The sequence below is a fragment of the Pangasianodon hypophthalmus genome, chromosome 15 (assembly GCF_027358585.1).
Source record: "Pangasianodon hypophthalmus isolate fPanHyp1 chromosome 15, fPanHyp1.pri, whole genome shotgun sequence".
Lineage (NCBI taxonomy): Eukaryota > Metazoa > Chordata > Actinopteri > Siluriformes > Pangasiidae > Pangasianodon > Pangasianodon hypophthalmus.
The window spans coordinates 22,750,840-22,775,731 of NC_069724.1; the positions used below are offsets into that span (position 1 = coordinate 22,750,840).

Below are 24,892 nucleotides of genomic sequence, written 5' to 3' on the forward strand. Positions count from 1 at the left end.
TTTTACAGTGTGTTGTGTCTTCTTTGCATGGAATATCCCAGAGGTCTCCACCACACACACACACACACACAGGTATATATGTCATATCCTTGGTATCCATGATACTTCAGTCATCGCAACACACACAGCTGGCTCCCTCTCCTGGAGCTAAACATGAAGTACAGGTAACATGTCTGAAGGTTTCAGTCTTTCAGGTTGCTGGACATTCTTGTAGAACCTAGTCAAGGGAACTGAACTTGTGTTATAGTATTGAAGATGTTTTTTCCACTCAAGACACACCATCACACCACTCTGTTGTTGATTATTTTCCTATAACAGCACACCCTCTTCATGGTTTATAAGAACATGCATAAACACACCAGTTTGTAAAGAATGGGGCTTGATTAGGAATGGCATCTCTGATGTTGATCTTTCATAATACACTGTGGTAAAATTGGCATGATGTAAAAATCAGCAAATCAAATAGTGGAATTCAATTATACAGAGCACTCAAGTCATGCATTATTATACAAAAAAACTGCTTTTAAGTTGCTAGTTGCATTATATTTCCCTTCAACTTGTCAGACCAGAACACAGTCACCATTTTATTGCCAACAGTCATACAGAATAATGATAATTCATAATCCCCCGGTTAATAATTCTGTAAACATTGGTTTGAACTTTGCTGTGGAGGATTGAAAAAAACTTCAGGGCATGCTGTTACAGAATAATCATCAACTTCGGGCCACGTCACACCACACCACTGGGAAACATGGCCTGTGTTGAACGTATTGGAACATAATAATCACTTACATTTTATAACACAGTAACACAAGAATGCAGCAAAATATAAGGTTTAGGGTGACTTTAAGAGTGTTTATAAGTCTTCCTATGGAGAAAACTATGTAAAAAAAAATAAAATAAAAGTGATTTCATTACAAATGAACTAGAATAGATTTAAAAGGAAGTTTTTTTACTAATACAAAACTAGTTCAGCTTTTTAGAGCCTTAGTATGTGGAGTTGTATTACATATGCAATCAAATCCACTATGCTTTTTTGTGTCTCCATGTAGGAGACCCAAAATGCAAATCTGCTTCTGTATAGACTTTATAGATTTAGAGTGGTAGTGGAAGAACTCGAGTGTCCTGCACAGAGTCCTGACCTCAACCCCACTGAACACCTTTGGGATGAACTGGAACACCGACTGAACCCCAGACCTCCTCGACATTCCAACACCAGCGCCTGATCTCACTAATGCTCTGGTAGCTGAATGATCACAAATCCTCATAGCCACGCTCCAAAATCTAGTGGAAAGCCTTCTCAGAAGAGTGGAGCTTATTATAACAGCAAAATGGAGAAGAAACCTGGAATGAGATGTTCAGCAAGCACATATGGGTGTGATGGTCAGGTGTCCACATTCTTTTGGCCATATAGTGTATTTGTGAGTAAAGAATTAAGTGTATGCATATATGAAAATAAAACAGTATCAAAACGTTTTACAAGTGCACAAATATGCATCGTGCCTCAAATAGTCATAATTGCACAAATAAACTGGTTATAAATTAAATTAAAAGCAAAGGCTATATTCAGGTTGTAAAGTACATACATGAATTCTCATTGAATTTCTCATTGAAATTCTCATTGAATTTGTGCATTACATTAGATAAAATATTGTATATTTTACTGTACACATTATTTTGCCTCTATGTGTAGAACATGTCTTGAGACTTCATATATGCATCTTACACTTGTATTTGTAAAAGGTTTTGAAACTGTTTTACTTTTATATGTATGAGAGTTTACACAGTACAGTGTGGTGTGAACTGTAGTGCTTCCATGGACGGAGTGGTGGAGGAATAACTACAATAATAAATTATTGTTGAGGCCAGAAATTCACGCTTTTTATCAATCAAATGTGAAAACAGATCATTTTAAACCTTTTCAAACCATCCTCTATACAGTGAAGCCACACATTCAGAAATTAAACCTCAGTTAGTTTCAGTCGTCATCACTGGTGTTTTGTGTATTTTATGTGAAAAATATATCAATACATCAATATTAGGTGTCCAGTGTGTGATTAAGAAATGATCACAATATCCAAAAAGAACAATCTTGCTTTTTTTAATCTACTCCAACGTATATGAAAATAACCATTTTTGCCTATGCAAGTACTAGTACTGGAGTATAAATACATTCACTACTTGGTAATGCAGCCTACTATCTTAATTGTAAGATTGATAAATGTAAATTATTATTACACAAATTTCTAAGCATGTCTCCAGGATTAATAAGATGTTCCTAATTCTACATATCTGCTCTTTTTTTATATAATGAACTTACAAGTGTAATTGCATAGGTGAATGATTAGTTTCATATATTGTGAAACGCTCTCCGGCGGCCACCTGAACAAGAATGCAGAACTGAAACCGGTGCACTTTCGTGACATACGTGTGAGTTACTTTGGAAAGACTTGTCAAGTACTGTGGTTAGTTTTTCCTTCAAAATGAGGATGCACAGTTATGAAAAGGAAAAAAAATTAAAAATCGAACGTCTGTTGTTGGTGCATAAAACCGTGTTGGCGAGGGACAATCTAAGCACCTGATTCACTAAAGCCATTGGCATGCACATGAGTTTCTTAGCTTGCTTAAAAATAAATAAATAAACAAACAAACAAGTAAATAAATAAATAAATAAATAAATAACCCATAATCTGTGATTGGATGCTGACAAATTAATTACCCAATCATTGATCATGTTACTAAAATTGCTAACAATGTTAATACGCACTAATTACCTTAATAAATCTGGATTTATGCATTGTTTGTGCTATCCATTATATAATTTAAAATGATATCAACCTGTGTGTGTGCATGTGTGTGTGTGTGTGTGTGTGTGTGTGTTTTTAAAGCCCACAATCAAGCCGTGAAAAGCCGTAAAATGATAGAAACATCCATGGTATAAAAGAAGCCCTGAACATAATTAACTACACACCTTTTTACAAGTTTAAAGAAGGAACCAAATTCAATCATTAATATTCGGAATAAAAGCATAAATATTGTACATCGTCAGCATACACAAGCACCTGTCAGTGGGCTTTGAGGGCTACAAACGATGACCACGATAACAATTAACTTTTTTTTTCAAGTCATGCGAGTGCGCTGCCACAGGATTCAACATCATAGAAAAGTGTCAGTACCTTAAAGCTGTGTGTGTGTGTGTGTGTGTGTGTGTATGTGTGTGTGTCTGTCTGTGTTTGTCTACGGTTTAAGCAAATACACTGATATCTTCCTCCATAAAAGCAGACCCAACAGTGATTTGATAGGATCAAACGACCTGTCACTGGCACTAGCTGCAGTTAAAGAACGATTTCTAAAATAGTTCAATATAAACAACTTTTTTTTTTTTTCCTCAAGTATTTGTATCTCGTCTAACTCTTACCAACGAACATGTAAATCCGGTTGTGCTTGATAGATAAAACTAAAACTTTTTTAGGTTATTCTAAAATACTTTTTTTTTTAATCTTATCTCCCGTAGAGTTCGCAGTCATCCAAATATTTTGCCTTTTGAGTTTAAAACACCGATAAGCCCAAATGCACCCATGTCTTCTCAAAAAATATAGAATTTCAGTCATCACAACAAAATAATTAGAACAGTTCTATAAATCAGGCGTCGTCTTTATACACGCGGATCTCTTTCACGTAGTCCAAAAGCGATCGTACAAATGACGTCGCTGTAAAACTGACTACGTCCACCGTCATCTTCACACACTCGATATTCATATTCATCTTCAAGTATCAGGTTTCAGGGTTGACCCTGTTCCCCCTGTGCAGGTTGTTTATTTATTTATTTTTACGGAGGGATGTCGTCACTGTTTTCTGTCGACGGGCTGCTTCAAGCACAGTTCGCTTCCCGCCGAGACGATTGGCAGGTTGTTGTCGCGGTGATGGCCAATCAGGTGGCTGATGCTTTCAAATATGTGATCTTTAGTTCGTACCTTTTGAAGATAAAGATTAATTTGTGACGAGTCACGAATTTAAAAATGTTCAGACATTTCTTTGAGATTTGCAGTAAATTCTGTGGAACAATACTACAACTGAAAATTGATGCTCAATTTCTAGAATAATAAATATGAAAAATAATTGAAGAAAGTTTCTTTTGATGCTCACCGTGCCCTCTGGATCGACGAGCAGCAGATGTTTGGCGAGGCCGTTGTGCATGCCCGTCAGCACGTACGAGCCCGGGTTGGTAGTGCTTTTGCGCACCAGGAAGTCTCCGTCACTGCGCAGGAGTTTCTCGGCATTGTGGCGGCTCATCTCTCCGTGGTACCAGCTCTGCTGCTCGAGCTCGGGGAGGGAGCGCAGGGCCGAGCGCGTCAGCACCGGGCTGCAGTTATCCACTGACGATGCCTTATTCAACACAGACACTGACGATGACGGGGACTGAGTCACGATCGCCTCTTCAAACGGCTCTGTGCAGAAAGAGGAGCGATGGCAAACCAATAAATCTCAGTTTCAACTTACAATATGGTTAAACCTTGAAATCACCTGTTCTATTTCATTCAACACTCCTTATTTTGTTTATTACATTTCTTTTTTTGGAATATTTGAAACTTTTTTTAGTATTTTAAAATTTTGGGATATTCTGGGAAACTTTCTCTACCAACTTTCTGTAACTGTGTTCTGTAACTTCTGTATCTACCACTTGCCAAACACAAAGAGTTCTGGATATTAATTTTATTGTGAAATCATTCTCAATTTAGGAATCGAGAATACTGTATATCACTGTGTACATCACTGTGCACACACAGGGAAAAAAAAATCTTAATTTGAAACCTATAATGTTGAATGCTAACTTTATATTAGAACAAAAAAAACATGGTGAATGATTACAGATTTATTAAAGGAGTCTCCAGTGTCAGCACTTTTACGGTCAGTAAGTTTTCTGCCCGGGAAAGTCTTCAGGACAGAGGACTACACGCTTTGCAGTGTCTCATTCACATGACATTTATTTTATTATCTTCGAGAGAAAAAAAGAGAAAAAAAGAGACACTGGAGAGGGAACTTGTTTCACAGACATTCCACAACATTAAATGTAACTATAAATGATGTTTCATTCTTTAATAAACAAACAATTGTTAGTATTGGCTGTTGTATGAGAGGAATAAAACACTTCAGGATGTTCTGTTATAGGAAAATAATCCATTTCAGGGTGGTAACAGTAACTGCATTGGCCATCGGGTCAAATCAAATGTTTCCTAATCTTAATAGAAGTAACTGCTATATATGTGTCACTGTGAAAATTTCTAAAAATTAATATTTTTAGATAGAATTTTTAGCTGCTAAATGTTATCAGTTTGATGTCAGATAGATTTCCATACTTCTTAATGTGTTGTTGAACCCATCAGGTATCTCCTGTGTATCCTGTGCATTAGTGTTAAGATGGATCTGATCAAAGCAGGTCGGTTCTGAAGATGTATAAAAGTCGCTGGGCCTTACTCATGTCGAAGAGGTCTTTCCTGGGGCTGTCTTTGGCTATGGCGCCCCCACATGGCTCACACACTGCCTCTGTTTCGCCCTGCAGCGCCGCCAGCACCTGTGGATCGATGTGCTGCGTGTTCACGTATGTAGGAACCTCGCCCAGCTTAGGACTCTGACCTTTGACCTCGGGCAAACTGTATATGTCACAAGATCCTGAAAGTGAACATACAAGAAAAAAGGAAAAAGAGGTCGATAAGTGAAAACGTATATACAACAGATTAAATAGCTGATTAAATCAGAATATGGTCACAATATGGACCTTTATGGATGAATTAAAATCCCATCAGTATGTGAAAAAGTGTGTGTGAGAGAGTGAGAGAGAGGACAAAGATAGATGAAGGAGAAGCTCCTCACCTTGTTGGACAAGTATAGGCCTGCCTTGATAGTACGTCTGGTCTACTCCGGCCCCCTGCGACAAACGAGAGCCAGCCGAGAGAGAGAGAGAGAGAGAGGGAGAGAGAGCGACAGAGAGAGAGAGAGAGAGAGAATATGAGTCATCGCCAGTAATAAAACAGCCACTCCGCATCACTGCAACCCCAGGCTGCAACACTAATCTACTGCAAATAAGACCTTACATAAGCCAGAGTCATCACATCATCACACACAGGATGTATGTGAAGTGGACAAAGCAGAGTGCAGACCTGGGATCAGGTTTTTTGATTAGCGCTCATACTCTGAGGCTGCTTATATCTCCATGGAAGTGTATTTTTTTCCCTAAGTGTCTCAAGATCAATTATCATTGTCCTCCAAACAAGGCTAAAAATAAGTTTCCAAGTGGACTCGACTGTGATGTCAGCAATAATTTGCCTCTGGGTCAACCCAGCGTATCAGCCCGAGTGTCATATAGCGAAAAATGTGGCTTACAGACAATGAAATAACATCCGACCAGCTTTAGTAGCACTCATTGTGTTAGACAGGATTGTATAAGTTGATTATGATTTATATTTTTATGACCATTTACCAACATTCATTCATCATCAGTAACTACATTATCCTGGTTTAAATGACTAATTTGCTTATATTTTGAGAAATCAAACCAACTAAGCTCTTCAGAAAATACTGCGGAGAGGTGAAAACAATAACTGCTGAAGCAGGCGGAATTGATCAAACTTTCTGTAGGAGTGGGCAGGATTAGGATCTAAAAATTGCACACATCTCTACTTCAGACACATGTCTTGGTGAATCAATGACATTTGCAATAAGAGGGAAATTGTGTAAATTTGATTATTTTACAATTCAGTGGCGCTTCACATGGCAGGATAATCCTAAAGATACTAAAGTACTGCAGTTTTTATGACCAAAAATTGGATAGTGGACAAAAAAATATAAATTATTAGCGAAGACTACAAAGCCTGAAATAGTAGGAAGTAGGGAATGAAAAGAGCTCTGCTCCAGGTTTTAAAGAGCATAACCAGGGAGGATACCTAGTGATTAGTGATGTCTGGTGATCATTTTCAGACATCGTAGAGTCATCACTTACAAACGATTGCAATTAAATTAACAAAGGTAATGATTTAAGAGTTTGTTTACACACAAGGCCATGATTATTTTATGGTTCAACCAATTCAATGCAGAGCGTAAAGCCAAAACAAATAAATATGACTGTGCATCTAAACTGTCCCCATTACCCAAGTAATAAGTAATTAATAAGTAATAAGTAAGTAATAAGTAAGCACTGTAATAAGTATTATATTACTAAGGTGGTCTAAACCAAGATGAATTGTATGCTGTGAGAATGAATGTATGCCATTAGACTAGATTAGCTGAGGAGACCTGGCTGCTCTCTGCTGTCTGATTGGTTAACCGTGCATCGATGAAACCGCCAGGAGGGGGCATCTTGCCAGGGATGTTGTTATAATATGAGTGATCAGGAGGCTCCTCTCCTTCCTCAGTCCATGAAGGCTCCTCTACACTCAGGACCCTAAAAGAGAGAGAGAGAGAGACAGAGAGAGAGAGAGAGAAAGAGAGAGAGAAGATTTATATTAAGAAGTTTGCCATGATCTGTCAAACATTACTCAGATTTGGCATCACAGTGTGAGCAGCTGTACTCTCCTGTAAATTCAATAAAACGATAAAACATCTAAATATGTACAAAAATATAGAAATAATGACGTACGACATTAAATACATGATAAATAAAAAGCTTAAAATTATACATTTATATTTGCCGTGTATATATAAAACCTTCATATAAAAAATGTACAATACTATATGAATATTAATGTGTTAATATATTAGTAAAACATACATAAACAAAGTATCTGTTAATAGCAAAAGAGCGGACATTTTAAAATTAATAAAATATTTAGGATGAAAATATTTTATTTAGAAGCAAAAAGCAAATAATTCAGCAAATGGTATAAATGGCAATATGAATGAAAGAAATTGCATGATTTATTAAATAAATATTAAAAATAACAATTTGATTAGATATTAAAAATAACAATTTGATTTGATTGGGCTTGATTAGTCTGATAAATGTGAAACTGGAACTCTGTGACAAAATTGAATACGGAGCTAAAGTAAGTGCGTGTGTGTGTGTGTGTGTGTGTGTGTGTGTGTTACCTATCGTGTATAGCTGACAGCTTGTTGGAGGGACACTGAAGGTACTGTTGGAAGCGCAGGTCGAACGCCTGCCCTATCGTACTGATCACATCCTGGGCAAGACCATCAGAACATTCCAGAATATGACATGCTGCAAAACACACACACACACACACACACACATACACACACACACACACACACACACATGATCAGTCATTTTATGAACACACAGCAGCAAGCATGGTCGTAAATATACAGACACACACTGTAATGTAGGTTAGTGCGCTCTCTCTCTCTCTCTCTCTCTCTCTCTCTCACACACACACACACACACACACACACACACACAGGATTGGATATCAGCAGATAGCCAGGGAAAACGGAAGCCAGTTTGCTGACTCATTCCCCAGCCGCGCTCATTATCGGATCTTTCCCCATGACGTCATCAGAAATGCGTTCTAAAGTATAGAGGATCGTTTTATAGCTCGGACGAGAGGTCAGACGCACAGGAAAGGGGGGGAAAAAAAAAGACAGGCCACAGCATAAATTGATTTTTTTTCCCTACAAAGCTAAATACAGCTACACAGGATCAATCAATGCCCTTCTGCTTCAGAATGCAGTGTTAGAAGCTGTAAAGAGGTCAAATCCCTCACGTGCACAAACACAACTCGTGATTTTTACTGATGCACTTTTAAAAAAATCTCCATCAAGGACACACTGTGGTTAAGTACTGATTCAGTTCTATTCAGTTTCATCTATGCAGCACTTTTAGCAACAGGCATTGTCACAAAGCAAGACATGAACTTATATGTGTGAGAGATTCTCAGAAAGAAGATTACTTGGATAGTTTACAGAAGTTAGTAAAGCGTGAAGGATAAATCTTACCTCTGCGGTTAACTGGATCTTTTGCTACGTAAGCAACAAAATCGGTCGTGTCCTTTAAACAGAGCACAGAAATACACACACTTAGAAAAAAGCCGCATTACTGTACTGGCTTTTTTAAATGATGTTAACTGTCTTATCATAATAATATCTACAAATCGAGGTATTATATGATTTATTTAGCATGAATCATTTCTGTCCACCGATAACATTTCTGAAATAGAAATCCACATGGCACACATACTCACACAGTGTTTTCCAGACTATAAGATACTATTGTTCTCCTCTAATGCTGCAAAATGCTGCAATTTCTATACTGTAGCATTAGACAAATTTTAATGTGCCTGTTTTTTACAGTTTTTACGGTAGGTTATAAGAAAATGCACTCTCAGAAAATTCCATTCCCATACTAGTGAAAATTTGCATCACAGTTTGATGATTGGACAAAAAAAAACCTACATATGAAGTGAATTTCAAGTCAGGAATGTGCTGTTATAGGAAAATAATCAACGGCTGGGTGGTTTGATGTAACCTGACACAAAGTGGAGTTAGTGTTACCTAATTAGTATTATCTAGTTAGCATTATCTAGTGTTACCTAGTTTTATCTAAAAGTTTATTATTTTTCTATAACAGCATCTCAGAGTATTTTGTTTAATTATGATTACTATTTAATTTATTAAAGAATGACACGTCATACATTTTAACCATTTCTAGTTACATTTTATTTTGTCTTACCTCCTACTATATGGTCGATGTTATGGGTTCAGTAACTCAGTAACATTTTTATGTGTTCTGGCCAGCCCAGTCTCACAGACGAAACATTCGCATGCAACTTTTCTACATTGCAGCGCCTTGTATATGTTGAATATCCAGCACAAGCAACACAGCAAACCTTCACTCGAATGCTTTGTGTGTCACGTTCTGTATCAACATGATTTAACCAAATCCACCTCTACCACTACGCTGTTACGTCTGTTACCAGTTTTCACAACATATAATTAGACTTACCAGGCTCGTAAAATAAGCTTTGATTCTCCTTTTATCTGCAAACACAATCAGGCTTGCAAGTCACGGGGCAATGCGGTACGGTAACGCAGGTATTTTCAAAATGCGGATGTTTTTTAGGCTGTAAATTCTTTGGGCTACTGAGAATACAGACACTTTAAATCTTACTCAAATAGCTTAGTGTTAGAGGTGGGCTTGGTTAAATTAAGTTTGATACAGTGCTATGCAATATACGCTTGTGCCAGAATGCTGATATATAGAAGGTGCTGCAGATAAGTTGCATGCAAACGTTTTTTTTTTCTGAGAATGGGTTGCTTTTGACAGTTTGTAGCCACGACTAGAAAAATCTATCTCTCTAGAGTTGAGCATTTAAATGACGTCCTTCAAACGATGCAATATGCGACTTGTTTCAGTCCAAAAACTCAAGCTGTAATCATGAACTAGTGAGTTGTAAATAAAAGTAGCAATTTGTGAATAAGAATTTCAGCATCAATACTGAGAAGACATAAATTAGGATACTGTAATGTTACTGGCCTCACAAAATGTGGGTCACAATCATGGTCTCAGATTACGAAATTCCAAGTTTGAAATCTGCGATTATATGTACAATTCGTTTTTGATGGAAAAATTACTCCATATGAGCCATGGTAACACTAACGACACAAAACTTAAACTGTAACTTACCAATTAGTGTTCCTGAAATACCATTTACAAAGATTTATACTAAATAAATTTCCATCATATTAATGTGACTTACACAATGGAACACTGTATATATTGATTCTCTATTAGCAGACAAAATGTAGGTGTGTTATAGAGATTCCTTACCGGATCTCCACCGGAGGCGAAGGATATCGACTGCATATGGTGATTGGCTATTATCTACCGGAGCAGACAGGAAAGAGAATCATTGATTTTCAGACCATCATGCAACTTCCTGCTGTCAGTAAAACACAAAAATGTGTGTGTGTGTGTGTGTTTGTGTGTGTGTGAGAGAAAGAGAGAGAGAGAGAGATATAAATTGCTTTAGAGATAATGTGTGCTCCCCATTACAAATTAAACATTAATATGATCCATTGCAACTTTGATCATGAGTATAGGAATTGCTATAGTGATGTAGTTTAATAAAAAAAAAACAAAAAAAAAAACAATGAGCAGTGTTTAATTTAGCCAAGTGTGAATATTTGGTGCGTACCTGCTTGGAGTCGGGGGTCATTAGGTTTAAGCTGCTGATTGAGATGTTCAGGTTGATACTCATTCCAGCAAACTGCAGGTTACTTTTCCCCAAAATACTAGAAAGAGCTTTCGAGGGGGGCTTAAGAGAAGAGGATGGAGAGAGTGAGCTGTAATTCAATTCATTCATCTAGTTTATGATCCTGTCATTACTTCAACTATCATTAACATCTAAGTCAGGTGACTTTGAAGAGCCATTTTACACAACTATATGATTTACATTTGTCTTAGAAAGCCTTTAGATTAAAATGTCTTGAAGATCATTCATTCCAATTAGGCGTGTACAAACTTTTGACTAGAGCACACACACACACTCAAGCAAGCCTAGCTGAACTGATTGCAGATCCTCAGCACAAAATGAGTCACAGTTCTAACAGTGTGTATCGTGGGCTGTGTGTCCACCCACACACACTGAACCGCACCACATCTCTCCTTCTCTTATAATCCCGCTCTCTTCCTCTGGCTTTCCCCCTCTATCTCTCTTTCAAACCTTTTTCTTCTTTTTCACTTGCATTGTATTTTCCTTGGCCTCTTTCTCTTTACTCCACACACAACACTTTCTCACCATCTTTCCCTTCCCTGCTCATTTGTACAGTAGAAGGATGCTCTCTGTCTGTCTTGTTTCTATTTCTGCATCCCTGCTTGTCTCACTCTTCATTTAGTTCTCTTCATTTGTTCTTTCTCTCTCCATCTTACCTTTTTCTTGCGCAGTGCTCCTTTGGTGCCAGGTACTGCCTCACACACCAAACTGATGGCCTCCCTGGAGGAAGAGACAGAGAGAGAGAGAGAGAGAGAGAGAGAGATAGAGAGAGAGACAGACAGACAAACAGAAAGTTTGAGTTTTGTCTCTGTTAGAATCTAAACTTTAATAGAATGCATTGTAAAAATAAATACACATAAAATAACACAAAAGAAAAATCAAAAGCAATGATGTAAAAGTATGGATGCTGTCATCAGACATTCATTAAATACTTCAATTATTCAAGGATTAAATAAAATACTTTTTTGGCCATAGAAGGTTGCTGATTACAGGAGCGATGCCAGGGAACTATCTCTAACAAGACAATTTATGTTCAGGACCAGGGACAGCAACCGAGAAACTACTTTGTACAGCAAATAAAAAGTAACTTTTTTTTTTTTTGCCCATAGATCCACCATCACTGTTTGTGGACCCTTACACATCTACATGAGTCTAGAGTTGTGCATGTTAGAACCAGCATCTGTGACCAATTTTCTGTACATTACCATGTCAACATTTTCTATACAGAAAGAACTCTTAAAATACAAAGCTAATTCGAGATAAAGTCGAGTGTCAGCCCAACCTAATGAAATGACAAGAAACCTAAACTTTCATGCTTAATTTAGACTATGCTAACATTTTGCATGAGAATAAAATATTAAAGAATTTAAATCTTTAGTCTACCCTGTTTAGTTTCACCAATGTTAAAAAATTTTGGCATTTCTCAAAAGGAATTTAATTATAGTCAGATTTACCGCTCTATAAATATCTGTATTGACCTTTACAAAAAGTGTGATGGCCTGGGAAAACCCTTCACATGGTGAAATTGACATTTTCAACTATATATAAAACTCTAAAAACTACAGACTTTCCTGAACTGAAATGTTTCTCTTTTGTTTGTATCTTAACTACGAAGTCTGGTGTAAAGGAAGAAACTCACATTTACAGATTTCATCCTGACTGCGGCACAGGAGCAGGGGATACAATTTGACAGTCGTTATTTAATTAATTTATAAATTATTTAATTATTTATTTAATTAATTAGAAGAGAACTGACAGGGCTTTAATAGCTAGCCAACAACTTGATCAAAGCGTGATCGTCACTCTGAGGAAATCACACTTAGCTAGTTCATTCTTTTACTGTTTACCAAATTTCAGCCGCAGTGGCATGCAACGGGTTTTCGCATTGTGACGATGATCACCACGTGCCTTTCTTTTGGTCCTGCTTACTTACTGTGTTCTCCAGTCTGGTGTTAGCGCTTGATTAATTTGGCTGCTTATACCCTGGTGTGTCTGTGCATCATTGCAAAGTCTTGTCGACTGCATTGTGCATTCCTGAGCCTTGTTTCCCAGCATCTTGTTTCTTGTGTATTCTTGTTTTGATTATGGAGTGCTCTATGTTAACTCGGCCGGCCTGTGATTTGACCCATGCAATGGCTACGATTCTTGGTTTGCCCTAAATAAAGCTCGCACTTGCGTCCTGCAGTAAACAGCTGCAGTAAACCGGCCTTCTCTGAGAAAGAAACGTTGGAACGATTTCCTCTTTAATCTCTGTTGAAATCATACAGAACAAGAGACACATTCATTGTTATTCTGGGCTTTGATTTAGGCTTTTAAAAACTCTATAAATAGTGCTTTATCTCCAAGTGTGCTGAATGGAGAGAATGAACATGTGTGTTTTGTGTGTGTGTGTGTGTGTGAATGCAAGCTTAGTGGGGAACAGGAAGTCAGGTGGAAAAGTGGATGTGACATGCCATCTCTCTCTCTCTCTCTCTCCCACACAGTGTTCGATAAATAAGCAGTGTCCGCTGGGAGAAGTCCGGCCTTCTCCTAACCAACGTTATGCAGTGACTCATATGCACACATGGATGAGTTGGAGTCACATTCTTTATCTCCTGTTTCACAAATCTGAACAGACGGAAGTGGGGTCAATGCAAAACAGGATTTTAAAGTGAGCCTTGTGCTCAAGTAACAAGCAAATACTGAACCTCATGAATCAATCTTTTATTAAAGTTATGTGTAAATATTTTTGCTGCCAAACCAAACTAAAAATTCCCACCAGATTTACAAAACTTCCCATAACACTGATTTTCATTGTACTCTTGCCATATGCGAATCAGAAAGAATGATTTCTTTTCTTGAATCTTTGACAGTTGTTCACAGAGTTCTGTAAATGGACTGCAGGTGTCCGTGTTACGAGTAAGAGTGTGTTAGATACAGAGTGAGTGAGATGGTCGTGGGCTGATGGTGGAGGAGTTGTACCTTGTTATTTGGGATCTTGTGGTGAAGTCGAGGGATCTCATGGACCGAAGCACTTCTATGCAGCCCAAATACTGTAACAAGAAAGCAGAGAGACCAGACAAACAGAGAGATATACTATTTATTATTTCTCTTATTTATAGACCAATAGGACAAAACTGATGGACCATGACAAGGGGTGTGTTCAGGACAGTGACACAATAAACAGGAAAAATGTGAAGTAGAAGATAATGTTGCTTTGTAAAAAAAAAAAAAAAATGAAGGAAATGGAGAACACTCCTGTAAGAATTTGAGAGGAACTGTGGATTTGCTTTTAGTACTAGCAGGTTCCAGGAGATTTTTGCTAGCTAACTTCCATATTAAGCACTGTTTGTATGAAATAAGCAAATCTTATCTAAATTAAGGTCATAAAACTGTAATGTGTGTGAGAGGTGTAAGCTATTTTATCACACTTTTAATTCACTATTCTGATTAATTAATTCTGACAAATTAAATTAATTGTATTATTCTGACAAATTAATAAAATAATGGCAAGGTTTTGTTAATTTGATGCACTCCCCTCTAAAAAAAAAAAAGTGCCCACGATTTGAAGGATAAGCTGACAGAGAACTCATTTGCTACGATTACAGCTCACTCACGAGCAGTTCATAATTTTGTCCATAAAAATTTCAGTCCTCCAATTAATCAATGTCTCCAACTAAGATGACTCTCCTCCAATGTCCTCAAAAAAACTTTTAGTGGACCTTCAGTGGAAATACCGATGTGGAAAATTTCAGTATTAAATCCACACTGGGTGAACGTAACTCGACTCTGAATACGGCCCAAATAATGATCAATCAATGCATCTTCCATACTGTTAGGTATTTTTATTATTTTGTTGCATGTGTATTCTGTATTACAATACACTAATACACTAATACTGTGTTTTTCAGTATTAGAAGTGAACTCGGGTGATGGAAATTCATGATTCGTACAAGAGAATGCAAGAGCAAACAACAACACCTAAAAAACACACACACACACACACACACACAAAATAAAAGACAGGAACCAGGAAGTAAGACAGGAAGAAAACTGAAGGTTTGAATGTCTTTCAAAAAAAGTTAACCCACTTTTTACATGTTTGTGGTGTTCACGTGTCACTGTAAAATCACATGTAGAGGAGGTTTTGGACGAATTAAATTCACCCACACACGGGCACTGGCATGGACACACACACACACACACACAAAATGCAAGCGAGTGTGTAGGAGACAGTGTGAGAAAGAACATGCGGATTACACACTGAGAACAGTTTGTCAGATCACACATCGGAGTTGATTAGGCCATGCGCCTGCTGCGATGATGAGACAAGGTTGTGGGTTGAATAACACATATCTCGAATAGCACCTTTAATATTACATAACTGGCATGAACAGCTTGCTCGGTCTGACCTCTGAGACGAATACTGACCGATATCAAATAATTATCAATCATTATTACACCGAATGTATCGCCAAACAGGGTGGCACCCAAAAGTACCAGTGCTGCTACAAAGACTAACATGTGCATCAACGTCGGCCCTGAAGATTCCTGGCGCTCTGTGATGTGCTCTGTGATGTGTTCCGGCAATGAAACTATAAATTATATTATATAAATATATAAATAAACTATATATTATATAGATAAATACACAGTAGAATAATAAATATTATTTCCAGTTATATTTCCAAATTTTTTTTTGCATCCACATATCACAGAATTATCAGTGAATTCAGGACTGATGTCCTTCTCTTTGCAACATGCAACATTTATAAACAATAAAAAATAAATAAAATAAAACAGTAACCTACTAGTGGTTGGTTAGCATTCATATGAAATATCACCAAATTATTATAATGAAATTTTATATATATATATATATATATATATATATATATACACACACACATATATATATATATATATATATATATATATATATAGTAAAAGAGATAAAACTTCAGGGAAACAAATGAAAGTAAATCTAAATCAATAGCAGTGTTCTTTATTGATCATACCGAGGTTGCAACTCTCTGACAGATCGCTTCTTCTGCATGGCGTATGGAAGACTGCAGCATTTTTTTCCCTCCCCAGTCACTTACGTAATTAATCAACACTCCTTGCGTCTGACTTTAATGCTCAGCAGTTTACCACTGCATGACTCACCTGAACACAGCGGTGACTCACCTGGACCTGTCTCGCTCTAACCTCAAGCCCTCACGGCATCGGCAGATGAACGGATGAATGAATCATCTGTCTTCTGTTTCCCTAATCTGAACAAAGCGAGTGATTCACCTGCTCCGCTTACGATGTTATCAATGGCTCCTCGGACAGACCTGTCATTCAGACGGCTGCACATTACACTACATCCAAATTTAAACACGATAATAATTCTTAGTGTGAACAATAATAATAATAATAATAATAATAATAATAATAATAATAATAATAACACTCCATATACATACACATGATCCTGACAGAACAGAGAATGAGATTTGCAGATACTGATATGACCTGTAACATAAATTCTGTCTTCAATTACGTTGCCAGTAGCGCTTAGTCCATTAGATGTTCAACCACAAATCCATTTATAATTCCTGATTTAACTGATACTGAAAATGCAGTGAAGATTTTATATGTATATATACACATGATGTCTGCTTGTTGAAAAGACTGAAATACTAGAAACTATAAAAAGCTCCATTCTGATTGGTCAGAAGGTGTGGATTCATTTTCTGTAACATCAGCTGTGACAATATTTCTGACTGCAAGTAGACTATAATGTCATATGTTACTGTTGCTACAGCAACAACATATACAGGGACTTGTATAGCATACTGTATGTGGACATAATACTAAATGCATAATTGTTCATATGTTTAAGCTTCCTGTAAGAAAACAGTTATTTAACATTTACTGTGGGAGTCTCCAGTGTGAGTGCTTTGTAATATTCAGAAGTAAAGCTGTATCTTTAAGTTTTCTGACACAGGAAAATTCAGGAGTTGGGAAAAAAGAGAGGCTTTTGAAAAAACGACATTTATAGCTGCTATAGCATAAGTGATAACAGGAACGAACTTGCTTCCTGAACGCTCTACAACATTAAACGTAACTATAAATGGATGAAAAGTATGACTAATCATTGTGTAATAAAAAATGTGTAACTGTTGAAAAATCGATATCTGTCTTTTATTGCATATGCATGGCAGTTTTGCTGAGGATGTTTTTATTCACGCAGTAATAACAACCATAATGCCAAGCACTGAAAAAGCAACCACAATGATCATTCTGATCATCGCTGATCATTAGCAAGCCATTAATGATCAGAGATGGCCCAGGTTTAGGGTTTCAAGGCCAAAAAATGCCCCTAAGATGGCTTAGTTAACTTAAAATAACCATGATTTTAAACATTGGATCATTATATAGAACAGCAACAGAGTCCTTAGTTTAAATTAAGGAGAGAAAATTAGGAAAATGATAATATATAGTATCTTTTCAATTCACTCGAACTACAAGCAACACTAAATTTACCATACTGCTATAATCATAGACCATCTTTACTCTATATATCATTAAAGCCTTTGGAAACATTGCTGTAAATGGTAAAAATAAATCCTTGTGATACTAAAGATCCATAGACCTGTCAATTATACATTTGCAGTTTAATTACAGGTAAACAGTACAGAAACTCCATTTTCCAGCCGAAAAAATTAACCACGTGTTCATGTCAGCTTGTGTAATGATCGCCAGTTGCGTCATTTTTGCAGTGGTACAAAGGGAAGGGGAAAAAAATTTTTTTTGGTTTCAAGGAAAATTCACGAGTCAAAAGTACCATAGGAGCATATTGGTGTGTTTTGTTCATATTTACACAGGGTGTCCGAAAAGTCAGGAACCAATGGGAATATGTTGAGCATGTATGCAGATCCAAATATGTTGAGCAAAATCTGCAAAAACATGATACAGAGGCTGAAACAATGCGTAAAGCCTAAGGGTGAACATGTAGAGCATATGATTCAAATAAGAAATACAAAATAAAGTATATGTAGTTTTATTCTCATTGGTTCCTGACTTTTTTTGGACACCCTGTAGACACACAGTCCATCTTAAAAGAAGTGAAAAGGAAAGAAGTGGCTGATTTGTGGAAGTTCCACCCACCTCAAAGTGGCCAGATTAAAAAAAAATCTAAAAATTTCAGCTGAAAACGCCAGCATGGTTTAAATATCTGGAAATGGCAGCCTGCTGGCTAGAATCGGCCCAAGAGCGAGTTTTCTCTGGCCTCATCCTCTAAGATATTTTACAATTACGTTAAAATTATGCATGATATGTAGAAAAGGTAAAGTATTCATTACTGTCCTACCATCAAGACTTAATGAAATGTATAACTTCATACAGCCAGTACCCTCTCACACTGGTGTGTGTGTGTGTGTGTGTGTGTGTGTGCATTCAGATGACGTCATCATAGTAGAAAAAGCAAAAAAAGCGAGTAATGTGAATGTAAGTGAGGAGGAATACTGAATACTGGTACTGAAAAGCAGGGCCACAAGATGAACGAGATGACCTTTTTTTTTAAAGAGTAGTTTTAATCAGGACTACATTTTAATTTTTCTCGAGTAAACACGTAAAGACAGAGATGGAACTTATTGAGTGTTACCTTGTTCTGCCCCATTTCTTGTCTATGGCTGACAAATGGGGTGTATTATGTGAAGTGTACAAGATAATTATGCCCTAGGTACAGGGCACGAGACACAGGTGTATTATTGTTTTTAAAATTTTAATAATAAATTTTTTAATAATCATTTTTTAGTAATAATCTCCCATTGAATGTCGGTGTTCACTTTAAATACATTATTATTTGTGTGAGCTGTTTAGTTTGAAAGTAATAATAAAGTAAGTTGACATGGGCTTTAGGTCCATACCTAAAGCTACAGTGTGTGTGTGTGTATGTGCGTGTGTGTGTGAGTGTGTGTGTGAGTGTGTGTGTGTCAAAAACAGAGCGCAGTCCATTTCAGTCGCTGTCCTTTTACTGCATCATAGCGTGATACTTAACGCTAAAACACACATTAGCACAACTGTGACCAGCAACACACATTTGAATCAATACGTGATGGCCGCTAGCATGGACGAACACACACGCACACACACACGCACACACACACACACACACATATTATTATCCTTGTAGGGACCTTCCACTGACATAATTATTAATGCACCTAATTAATGCTATGCTACACCTAAATCTAACCCTAACCTTGCCCGTAAGGACAAAATGGTAAACATTCCTATCCATGTGGACATTTGGTCCCTACGAACCTTTAAAAACATGCAAAAATAAAATTAAATTTAAAAAAAAACAGCCCTGGCATTCCCTGTCTGCCTTTTGCATCCCCCCTTCATTTGTTACTTTTCAATTCACACAGCTCAAAGGATCCTACTTCCTGTACACTACCTCCACCTCTCTCTCTCTCTCTCTCTCTCTCTCTCTCTCTCTCTCCCCGCATGTTGAGCGTACAGTGCTCCAGTGCTGAGGCTGTAGCTGCGGATGATTCACTCTGAGAGGGGAAAGGAAAAAAAAAAAAAGGAACAAGGGTATGAGGCATGAATCATCCGGTAGATATCGAAGTCACCTTTACCTCAGTGCCTCTCTAATGACACATTACATGATGAAGCGATGGAGCCGGAAACACACAAAGCGTGCTCAAAATACACTGGAATAGGTTCAGTGTCGAGAATATGATTGAAGGATTGGATTTTTTAAATGTTTAACATGAATTTATTAAAGCCTGATGATGTAGGATGGCACAGTATCATCATGTAGTTCATTACTGTCTACGTTTTGATTTGATGCCTTTCTTTTTATAAAACTGGTTCAAGCTGCTCCGACTTGGCTTGTGTTGCATATATTCCTGTAAAAAATCAAGACGACATGATTTTACATTTATTGTAAAGATTTTTATAGCTTTCTGATAAATTAGATAGATTAGATTAAATAAAAAATACATTTTTGTTCAGTGCTGTATCTCAGAAGTCTTTAATTCTCATGAGCTATACAAAATCATTTTGCCTTTAAACTCATACCAGGGCCACCATTATGTTTTATGAATGTAAGTGATAGGAGAGCAGCTCTGCTGCCTTCGCTCTGGTCACCGTGGTTACACTATTTGCATCCCGCTTCCGCTTGATGAGATAAACTTGGTGTTCGTTTGAATAGATTGACTGGCGTGGTAAAAATAGCCTGTCACTTGGAGAACCTGTATGGTGCATATGCAGCAGATAAAAAAAAGACAACGAGAGAGAGAGAGAGAGAGAGAGAGAGACACAGAGAGAAAAAGAAACAAAAGAGAGAGTGCAACTAAAGCTAACAGTACATGGAGACAGACAGTTCGAGATGGTGACTGAGCTCAAAAGCTTCATATTTGTCTCTGAAGGGATATAAAAATGAAGACAATGCTAAACTGGATACAAACCATAGCCTTGTTAAGCATCCTGGCTAGCACTGCTTGTTTTTTTTTTCTCCCTAAAGGTAGTTTGCCTGACTGAGCCTGTGTTATTTAATGCCTGTTTTCATCCCTCGCCATTGCTTCTCTTTCTGCGACTGCAAAGAAACGAGCACAGCTGTAGCTGTTTGCTCTCCTTATTTTCAGAAGCTCAAAAGAGGTTAATAAGGAGATGGACAGGTTTAAAGAAAGGACCAAAAAAAACAAACAGGAGTGTGAGGAATGTTATGGAGAAGGATGAAACAGAATTGAGAGGCCATACCTTTACAACGTACGTCACTCCAGGTCCGGCGATCTTGTCGCTGGAGTGCAGCCATCCTCGTGAGGGTTTATTCACCAGGCCTGTGCATTCTCCACCAGTGCCACCCACACCACCTGCGTGCCAGTCCTCTGCGCCAGGCTGCGCCTCCTCCATCCTGCCTTTCTTCCCGGTGCTCATGGAGCCTGGCTCGTGGTGGCCAGAGGTGGCAGAAGCGCACGAGATGCCCCCAGTGGCCACCGAGAGGCTGGAGGAAGACGCCGGGCTACCCGAGGACCCTCCTCCTGCTCCCCCTCCTCCTCCTCCACCTCCTCCCTGAAGTTTGGACACAGCCAGGTCCTTGACGGCCGACGGCAGGCTTTTGATGCCCAGCAGGCCGGAAGAGTTGGAGAATTTAAGACTGGACACCTTGTTGATGAGGGTGCACAGGGCGGTGCCTGAGTCCTCGGCTGTGTCAGGGGGCGGGGCCTCGGCAGGAGGTGCGTACGGCGGCTCCGGAGCAGGCACCGGGGCGCCAGCAGGCACCTTGGCGTTCATGGGAAGGCCGTGGAGCAGCAGCTCGTCGACAGATGTCACCGACTCATTGCGGAAGCGGTTGTACTTGGCGCGCTGCAGCATGCCCCCGGCTCCGTGTGCCTATGCGCGCACGGGCACAAGCGACACCGTGCTCGCCGGCCGCTCCTCTGGCATGTCTTAGCCAAAAAAGCCTCACGGATGGAAAAGTACAAGTACGCCTGTATTCGTCCTTCTACTTCGCTCCTTTTCGGTGCCGAGCTGTAGCTATGGTACCAATGGTGGTGCTGGTGGTGATGGCGACTATGGTGAGTATCTGCTCAAGCAAAAGCTACGAAACCCCCCACACGCTAGGCCACCTCAGGGGCCAAAAATACACCACAACTCAAACAATCCATGGGAAAAAAAAAAAAAAAACGCAGGAACAATAGAGTAAGTTAGTTGACGCTCCTCTTCAGCGATGGCGTTCGGGCGATAGAGGAGAAAAGAGCTTTATGAAGGAGATGTCTCTCTCTCGCTCTGCAGCCTGGCAGATCTGTGCACACGCATGACTCACTCGCAGAGAGAGAGAGAGAGAGAGAGAGAGAGAGAGAGAGAGAGACAGAACCCTTCTCAACAAAAGACTCACTCAACGCCGCAGATCACTTCCTGTTGCAGAAAAAAAAAACCTCCCACTTGCAGCACATCAGGACTGATCGATTCTGAAATTTCCTTATGATGATATTTTGTCACCGTCCACAGGAATGCCTTACTTTAATTCAGATCAAAAATTATACAGAATGAAAATGTTACAAAAGGATAATACCGAATAGTGAACAACAGGTATTATGTCCTTGCTGTATAGATCTCAATGTTCTCAATTTAACATAAATGTCCTTAGCAACAACAACAACAAGTGAGAACTAATAAAAAAATTTAAAACAGCAAGCAAAGGAAGAACACAAATAAATAAATAAATAAATAGATAGATAAATAAATAAATGAAAGCCACCTAAATGAATATCATGACAAGAAAAAAATGTGTCTTTCAAATGACAACATTGAATGGTATTGTGACAGAGCTAGCGCTGAGATGTCGGATTCTGTGTCCACGACAAAGAAGCAAAGTTGAGCTGCTCTCCATGATGACGACTAATTTTCCAGACACCTGACAGAAAGGCAAAGCTCAGTGATTCTGTGCCATAAAGACGGTCCATCAGAAGCTCACGTTAAGCGTTAAGGGCAAACCGCAATCTCTCATTGAGAAAAAAATATCACTTTGGTTCTGGTTTTGGAAGAAAATGAGGACCGATATATATTTTTTTTTATCTAAAATGAAAAATTCATCTGTGTCTGAGCCTCTGTCGTGTTGATGTGCCTCATTCTAAACAGCGCTTATATCACTGCATTCTCCATGGTTACCAAATTCTCTAAATCACAGCATAAAGCGAGAGACGTTTTCCCCTCTTTGTTCAACAGTTCGTCTCCATGATTTCCCCCCTACATATTCAAATGCATCACAGAAATGACAGCCCTTGCTACCTAATCACAAATTCCCTTAGGTAATGATCACCTTTAATCATAAATTCCTCTAAGACAAGCTTAGTTTTTTTTGCCTTGCTGAACAATTGAATGTCATATCAAAAAGGCACAACGCTAAGAAGTGATCAGAGTCCAGTATCTTGAATGAACGGCGTGATAAATCAGAAGATCCGATCTTTCTCTGCTTCATTGAGAGCCAGCTGGCAGAGAGAAGCCCGCGGCGTTAATCCAGGGTGGAAAAAAAAAAACGCCATTCATGTAAAAACCGTCCACAGGAAGTGTGCATCAGGAGAGCGTCAGTCATTCATAAGCTTCCTCTTCTGCGTTCGCTGCTGCAGCATTCGCACTGCGGTCCCTCCCAATGTCTTGCCTTCCTGCCTGCCTACGAATAAAAAAAAAACGAATAGAGAGAGAGAGAGAGAGAGAGAGAGAAAGAGAGAGAGAGGCAGCACGTTTCTGTTCTCTAGAGACAACACAAAAAGAGAGACGATGCTGCCTGGCGTGTGAGGAAGGTGAGGAGGGAGACGAGCTGAAGAAAGGATGCTGAAGAGAGGATGCTAGAGAGTGGAGGAGATGGCGAACGGCGCTGTGGCTGTGAATGAGGCGGCGGACGAGCGCAGCCTCGTTTTCTGTGAATGGAGTCAGGCCTCGGCTTCCTTCTGCAAGGCGATCCCTCGGGATGGAGAGCGGCCGGCCAATCAGAGGCAGGCGGGATGACTCATTCAGGGTAGGCTGGCTGAATAGTGGGCTGAACCATTCTCAGCTCAGGTGATGGGAGAAACCATTAATCGCATGCACACAGCCAGTGCAAGAGAAAAGAACGAGACCGCTTTGTTTCTAACAGCGTTGTTTTTCTCAATCTCGGCGTTCCCTGCGAAGGTTCTCTGTACTATTTCTGTTTGTGTTTTGTTAAGTGGGAGATTTAGTAAAAGGGTCAAACTGAAGCTGCCCTCCCCATCCTCCCTCCCAGGGGCTAATTCTGTCTCATTCAGATGTCCCGCCTGGGCATCGACAGTATGAATGTCACAGAGCACGTTATTCTGCAGATGATTCATCTTCAAGGGTGTTAAAATAATCGTGTTTATCAAGTATTTGGCAAAATAATAACCAGAATAAGGTTATAAATATACAGGACATTTATATTTTTAAAGAAGGATTCATCTCTTTGATATAAAACAATGCCTGGGTGTGAATTTGTATGTACTACAATTTTGTAAAAATAGCCAAAAAATATTAATGGCTGTTTTAAAACGATTTGTTTTCCCTGATTTAGTATGAAAAACTGAATTCATGAGATAAATCAAGCTAACCTAAGTGAAAATCTAAAATATAATAATGCACTTTTGTTATAAAAATCACCTGGTATCTTTATATAATTACACTTCATGCATGTTAATATTAACCAAAACATGTAAAATACTAATACCATTAATACCATGAAGCACCCATCTCTAGCAATAAATTATAAAAAAATAAATAAATTATGAAATTATTTAATACTGTATCACAGCTCTGATATTGACATTTCCCATTTTCTCTACGATCCAGAGTCCAACACAACGGGGTCAGCCGTCTCTCCTCACACCCAGACACGATGCCCGTCTATAATCCAGATTAATTTTCATGTTAAGGCCCAGTAGCTATATTTAGCTATTTTGTTTGTACTTGCACACTGTTTCCCATTGCAAGTGTTAAAGCATTGGCACTCAGACATTGGATGACTCAGCGAGGTCACGTCGCTCCAAAATACATCAGCGCCCCAAAATTGAATTATTGAAGCACGTTTATATATCAGCTGTGACATTCAGAATGTTCTGTACATGTGCTGTTTGCGCTTTTTTTTTTTTTTTTTTTTTTTTTTTTTTTTTTGGGCAGTTCAGTTTGCTATAGACATGATG

The 24,892-nt window shown here is 38.5% G+C and overlaps 1 protein-coding gene across 1 annotated transcript; it reads right to left on the reverse strand.

Moving 5' to 3' along the window:
* Positions 1-3,346: 3,346 nt before the first annotated feature.
* Positions 3,347-24,390, reverse strand: shc3 (SHC (Src homology 2 domain containing) transforming protein 3). Its single transcript, XM_026929325.3, has 12 exons — positions 20,964-24,390; positions 14,187-14,257; positions 11,882-11,945; positions 11,148-11,267; positions 10,781-10,834; positions 8,950-9,001; positions 8,083-8,212; positions 7,291-7,438; positions 5,872-5,926; positions 5,476-5,670; positions 4,147-4,448; positions 3,347-3,974 (listed from the first exon to the last, which is right to left on the reverse strand). Exons 1-12 carry the CDS (start codon positions 21,576-21,578, stop codon positions 3,846-3,848), a joined length of 1,935 nt encoding a protein of 644 aa, XP_026785126.3. The 5' UTR covers positions 21,579-24,390; the 3' UTR covers positions 3,347-3,845.
* Between the last annotated feature and the right edge of the window lie 502 nt (positions 24,391-24,892).

Excerpts from the sequence above, each read along its gene's own strand:
- shc3 (XM_026929325.3), bottom strand. The coding sequence starts at position 21,578 with ATGCTGCAGCGCGCCAAGTACAACCGCTTCCGCAATGAGTCGGTGACA. Across the intron at positions 14,258-20,963 it reads GAGTGACGTACGTTGTAAAG|TATTTGGGCTGCATAGAAGT; the intron begins GTATGGCCTCTC and ends TTCTTGTTACAG. Across the intron at positions 8,213-8,949 it reads AGATCCAGTTAACCGCAGAG|CATGTCATATTCTGGAATGT; the intron begins GTAAGATTTATC and ends TGTGTTTTGCAG.